Source organism: Ciona intestinalis, unplaced genomic scaffold (genome assembly GCF_000224145.3).
Source record: "Ciona intestinalis unplaced genomic scaffold, KH HT000106.2, whole genome shotgun sequence".
Lineage (NCBI taxonomy): Eukaryota > Metazoa > Chordata > Ascidiacea > Phlebobranchia > Cionidae > Ciona > Ciona intestinalis.
This window is the reverse complement of record NW_004190428.2, coordinates 73585-80380: the sequence shown is the minus strand read 5'-3', so window position 1 is coordinate 80380 and position 6796 is coordinate 73585. Positions and strand designations below refer to the sequence as shown.

The window sequence follows — 6796 nt, the reverse complement described above, 5'->3', positions numbered from 1 at the left end:
ATGATTTTACAAAATAAAATTATTTTTTTTACCAAATTTTTCAGATGTTTAGTTTGAGTCCCGACATGCTTCCAAAATACCACCATGAAGCCCCGAAGACGCCCTCTCACATCATTCTTCACTACTCGATGCTAAAAACGATGTGGGATTGGTTCATATTAATCCTCACGTTTTATACGGCGCTAATTGTGCCGTATAACGTCGCGTTTTTAATCAAAGAATCGAACGACAAAAACCGCTCAGCATTTTGGCTTCTTTCAGATAGCGCTGTGGTAAGTAAAGCAAAGTAAAAAAATCTTTAAAAAAAGCAATCACCTACAAAGTTACACACTTGTAAACAGGCACAAGGTGTATGAAACAGAGCACTCGTGTTATAACAACTGTCGTTGACCCAACTTATAAGGATAAATAACTTACATATGTGGTAACTTGTAAGTGGGCACAAGGCAACAGTTGTTATAGCATGGGTGTTTATACACCTCATACTAGCATAGAAGTTACCAGGTATGTAACTTTATTGGTAATTGTTTTTCTGTATGACTGACAATTTGAAAAACCCATCAGTGACCACTGGGTTGAAGCAATGAATTTTTAGTGACATACCCAAATACACACATGCCCACATTGGTGGCAGCGTCAAGCCTTGAACCATATACCTTCTGGTTGCACTTCAAGCACTCTTACCACCATGTTATGGCAGTAGTCATGTTATAAAACTAACAATAAGTTTTAACTCTGACATTTATACGATTACGAACAAGATTAGATAAAAATAAGTTACCTTGCCAAACTTAGTACGTGCTAATCGTAAGCCATGCCAGTTAAGTCATTCATTATTAATGTCTTCTTGTACAGCGTCTATTTATGTCTAGTTTTCTACTATATGTTTATTTGTCAAAACTTCAAAGCTTTGTTTTTAAATAATGTTTAAATTTTGCCGCTCTAATAGAAGACATTACAATTAACAGTTTCTAGCTAATAGGTTCTTGGTTCAAGGTTTAATGCTGCCACCATTGTGGTTGTATGTGTCTTTGGGCAAGACAAGTGATCACTAATTTGTTTTCTAAATTGTCAGCTATACATGAAAACAAATCACTGACAAAGTTACATACTTGGTAACTCGTAAGCGTGCACGAGGTGTATGAAATAGAACAAATCCCATTAAAAAACTCTTTTAAAATAAATATTTTTACAACAATATAACAACATTTTTTAATGGACTTTTTTATCCTTAAATTTTTTTTTAATTATTTTTTTGTTTTAAATTTTTTGTTAAAAAGTAGTTTCTAAATGATGTCCTCATGTGTTCCCTTGCACACAGGACGTGATCTTTCTCTTTGACATCGTGATCAACTTCCACACAACATATGTAGGACCAGGAGGAGAGGTAATATCGGATCCTAAAGTCATCCGGATGAATTACATCAAGAGTTGGTTCGTCATCGATCTTCTCTCCTGCCTCCCCTATGACCTCATCAACTTCATGTTCTCGCATCAGGGGTTTCCCGACGAGGTCTGAAATTATTTTTGGAAAAAATGGTTCCTGGAAAAATGCTTGGTCTGAAAAAAAATGGCGTCAAAAGTTACATTTTTCTGTTTTTTTTTTGCTTTTTAAGTACAAATTTATGATGAAAAGGTGTTTTTGATGGTAACTTTTGATGGTAAGGGTTGTAACCTACTTTAAACTAATGATGAATCAAGTTACTTTAGATAAGGCTTCAAACAATTTTTTTAACCTTCTTTTTATTATTTTATATTTAATATAAAGTAACACTAAATTTACACCCAAAAAATTTTTTTTAATATATATGTATTTTTTTGCAGGGTATAAGCAGTTTGTTCAGCAGTTTAAAAGTTGCTCGTCTGCTGCGCTTGGGAAGAGTTGCAAGAAAGTTAGATCATTATATTGAATATGGAGGAGCTATGCTTGTGTTGCTGGTATGTGGGTGATTGGTATTTATTTATCCTTGCATGGCGGGGCAACGTCAGTTGGTATAACACGGGTGTTCTGTTTCATACACCTCGTGCCAGCTTACAAGTTACCACGTATGTAACTTATTTATACTCGCGTGGTTGGAAACAAGAGTCGTTATAACACGGATGTTCTGTTTTAAACATCTTGTGCGTGCTTACGAATTGCCATGTATGTAACTTATTTATCTTCGAGTAGTTGGGCAACGACAGTCGCTGTAACACGAGTGTTCTCTTTTAAACACCTCGTGCCTGCTTTCAAGTTACTACCCGTGTCACTTTGTTAGTGATTTGTTTTTATGTATAGCTGACAATTTAGAAAACAAATTAGTGATCACTTAGTTTGAGTAATTGTGGTTAAGTGTCTTGCCCAAAGACACATACGCCCACAATGGTAGCAGCCAAGAGCCTTAAATTCGTGAGGTTATTTTTTGTTTATTTTTAGTTCAGATGACAACTTGAACAACAAGTTTTTAGTCTTAACCGAAATAGTTTTAAATTTTAATATCAATTTTAGGATTAAATTAAAGTAACAAAGCTTAACAGATTTTTTCTTTTTCAACCACAATGTTTTTTTGCTTCAAAAATGCTTTAATAACATTATAGAATGACTTTATATTTTTGAATTATTTTTTTTTTATTTATTGACAATTTTTAGTTATTTTTTCCTTTTTTCCCTAAATGTAGCGTTTACATGGCTCAGACCTTTAGAAACTGCATTTGAGATTGCCAATTGTCACTGTTGTGACCACAAAAGATTAGAAATCCATAATTCATTAAAATCCACTGACATAAGCGTTTCTTAATTTTCCCGAGTCGTGTTTTTGACTTTGAGTCGCACTTTGGTGACGCAGCGTAAAAATCGAGTTCACTTTGACACCTGTCAACGAGTGTAATGCGAGTCAGCATAAATAATTAACGAGTCATAATGACAGTCGCGTCCTTTGCCCCGTTGTACTATGTCTGCCTCTAGAACAGAGGTTACGGGTTCAAAACTTGAACCTGCTATGATTTTGTTGTTGTTAATTATAATTAAACAACTTTGATTATAAACGTTATTAATAAATTCCTATATCTCTGTTACAGTACTATGTAATCTTTTTGGCAACATTTTACAGCGGTTAACGCTTGCTTTTAGCCAAAATAGTATCGGTTTCAGGCTTATGAAACATTAATATTAACCCACAAAGTTACAAACATGGTAACTTGGACACGAAGTGTATGAAACAGAACACCCGTGTTATAACGACTGTCGTTGCCCGTCAAACAAGGATAAAAACAAGTAATATTGTTTGTCTTTTTCCAGGTATGTTTCTTTGGTCTCTCAGGGCACTGGTTAGCCTGCATCTGGTATACCATCGGAAATAGTTCTGTTAGTGACGGCAACGGAACAATCGTGTCAAATAATTGGCTCGTTATGTTGGGAGAAACGACGGGGAAGCCTTACTTTATTGGAGGTGGCAACTTTTGAACATTTTTCAAAAATAATTTTTAAAAAAGTTCTTTTTACACAAAATTAAAAGATTGCAAAAGCTTTATTTTTCACTTTTCATGTCTTTATAAAATAGTGGTTTTACACATAAAAACCAATTTACCTAAAATTTAAAAATCTGTATTCATTCTTTTTAACCTAAAAAAATAGTGCATTTTAAATTCTTTTAATTGTATTTAATTGAAAGCTAAGATGTAAATTAAAGAAAAGTGGCCGCAAACTGTAAAAAAAACAAAGTGATTTTATTTAAATAATGTGTTGCCACCATCAGTCTATTTTATTTAAATAATAGACTGATGATGCCATTTGGCAAAACATATTAAAAAAAAAAAAAATTAAATAAAACGTTGGTTGTACTTTTTTAGAAAATCATTCTGTGTTTGGCGGTCCCACGCACAAGCAAGCATATATCGCTGCATTGTATTTTACGATGACAAGTTTAACGTCAGTTGGTTTTGGAAATGTTGCTGGCAACACTGAAAATGAACAGATATTCTGTGTAGTGATGCTCATTTTTGGAGGTAAGAATAAAAAATGAAAGATTTAATATGATTTTTAATATAGCATGGTGGGGTAAGATGGGACATTTATTTCTATTTTCTCGTGGCGTTTAGTAGTAAACAAAGAACATTCAAAGAATTATAAAACCATATCCATAATGACAACTCTCATAGACCTTTGTTAATTGTTTAAAACACGATCAGGATATTTGGATGTTATGTGCTAAAAGTGTCCCATCTTACCCTGCAATACTAAATGATTTTTCAATATAATTTTTTTATATTATTTGAATATGGTTTGTAATATAATGTTTTTAATATGAATTAACATGATGTTGCTGCTAGATGTAATTTGTAGGTCTAAATAATTTATCTCAATTTTAACAACGTCTTGCCAGATTTTTTACAATAGCGTGACGCCAACGTGTGTTATTACAAATTAAAAAATAAATAAACATGTGAAATTATGTGTCCTTGAACAAGACATCTGGTGCAACCAATTCAAGGTTATTGTTTTGTTGATGCTTTGTAAAACTAGTTGTCAAAAATACTGAAATTTCGGTCAAATACAACCTAACTTATATAAACACTCGTAAAAATTGTTATACTAATTTTAGAATAAAAAAAAACTAATACAGTTGGATTGACACTTGGTGCAACCAATTCAAGTTTATTGTTTGTTGACACTTTGTAAAATTATTATTTAAAAATACCAAATAGTTGGTCAAGTACAACTCAACTTATAATAACACTCGTAAAAATATTGTTAACTTTAGAATAAAAATAACCTTTATAGTAGGATGGGAGAAGATGGGACACTTTTAGCACATAATACCCAAATATCGTGAATGGTCTATGGGAGTTGTGAGGATACAGTTTTATAATTCTTTGTTTGTTCTTTGTTTACTACCAAATTGGACGGGAAAATAGATTAGGTGTCCCATCTTTCCCCACTCTACTATATTTTAAAAACAACCAAAAACAATTTTAGGTTTTTTAAAAAAGTTATTCTTTTTCTCCAGCTTTGTTGTACGCTACAATTTTCGGTAACGTGACAACTATCATACAGCAAATGTACGCGGACACAAATCGTTATCATGATATGCTTAACAGCGTGCGCGAGTTTTTGAAACTTTATCAAATACCAGAAGGTTTGAGTGACAGAATCATGGACTACATTGTTTCTACTTGGTCTATGAGCAAAGGAATTGACACCCAAAAGGTAAAAATCTGCTGCTATAATTTACCTACTATGATATGCTTTACTTGTGGTGTGGCATAGTCTGGCCTTTAACTTAGATGTTATGGGTTCAAGGCTCGGTTCTGCTACCATTGTGGGGGTATGATTCTTGGGCAAGACACCCAATGCTTCAACCCAGTGGTCACTAATGGGTTGTCCAAATTATCAGCCATACATAAAAAAAACTCACAAAAAAATAATTAACATACGTGGTAACTTGTAAGCGGGGACGGAGTATGTATGAAACAGAACACTCGTGTTCCTTCAGAATTAGGCAGCGAGCATGGGGTTTATTTTTTTCCTAATTTTTTTTCCTTAGGTGTTAAACTATTGTCCCAAAGACATGAAAGCAGACATTTGCGTTCATTTAAATCGGAAAGTTTTCAACAAGCATGCGGCGTTCAGGTAAACAATATTTTTATAACCTGAATTTCTAATTGTTTACACTTTTTAGAATTTTTTTCCTAAAGAAAACATTTTTAGAGATTTTTTTTCTTCTAAATTTTATTTAAATTAATATTTTAATAAATTAATCTTTTGTCTTTAAATTCTAAACTCCTTAAATTGCTGTTTTGGTTTTATGTAGTATATTTTATTTGAAATTTTTATAAATATTTAATTTGTTTTAATTATAAACTTTGTTAAACAAGTTTTTTAAACGATTTTCTTCATATAAATAAATATTTTTCATTCCGATGTTTATTCAAACATTTAGTTTATTTTTTTTCCACATTTCTTTTTTACATCTATATTCTTTCATTTGGGAATTTTTTTATATTTGTTTTATCTATGTTTTTTATTTAATCTTTTTTTTATTTTTTTTTAATTTATGTTTTTTTTATTTAATAATTTTTTTTTATTGTTTTTAATCTATGTTTTTTTTATTTATTAATTTTTTAATCTATGTTTTTTTTATTTAATTTGTTTTAATCTATGTTTTTTATTTGATATTTTTTTATTTCAGACTGGCAAGCGACAGTTGTCTGCGAGCTTTAGCGATTGAGTTTGTTACTACCCACAATGCACCTGGGGATATGATTTACCACAAAGGTGAAAGCGTTGATGCGTTAAACTTCGTTATCTCGGGGTCACTAGAGGTCATACAAGATGATGAAGTTGTCGCAATATTAAGTAAATTTTTGTTTGTTTATTTTAAATACCATAATTTTTAATTATTTGTTCCTGTATTAAAATTTAGTAATTTTTTTTTAATTAATCAATTAAAAATTATTTGTTTGTTTGTTTTAAACTTTTGTAATTATTTTATTTTTTTTTTTTAAATTAGTAATTTCAAATTTTCTGTTTGTTTTATTTTAAAATTGAGTTATTTTAAATTGTTTGTTTGTTTGTTTAATTTTTCTTATTTTATTTTATTTTGCTTTATACATTTTATTCAGATTCGTAATTTAGTTTTGATGCTAGTCCTTACGTATTAAGTTGTAACACCATTTTTTTCTTTGTTTGTTTATTTTAAATTTTGCTAATTTTAACAGTTGTTTGCACATTTTGTTAATTTATGTTTCCTTATGTTGTAAATGTATTTTTATCTTTTAACTAAGTTATATTTTTATTTTAAAATTAACAAAATATGTC

The 6796-nt window shown here is 30.8% G+C and overlaps 1 protein-coding gene across 1 annotated transcript in view; it reads left to right on the top strand.

Annotated features, from left to right (window-relative positions):
* Positions 1-6: 6 nt before the first annotated feature.
* LOC100176125 (potassium voltage-gated channel subfamily H member 5) overlaps positions 7-6796 on the top strand; it is an 8887-nt gene continuing 2097 nt past the window's right edge. Inside the window, exons 1-8 of the mRNA XM_026838739.1 lie at positions 7-272; positions 1322-1513; positions 1825-1938; positions 3278-3428; positions 3829-3984; positions 4986-5185; positions 5523-5608; positions 6168-6357. Coding sequence (XP_026694540.1) covers positions 45-272; positions 1322-1513; positions 1825-1938; positions 3278-3428; positions 3829-3984; positions 4986-5185; positions 5523-5608; positions 6168-6357 — 1317 coding nt within the window. The 5' untranslated portion in view covers positions 7-44. The remainder of the gene's footprint in view (positions 273-1321; positions 1514-1824; positions 1939-3277; positions 3429-3828; positions 3985-4985; positions 5186-5522; positions 5609-6167; positions 6358-6796) is intronic.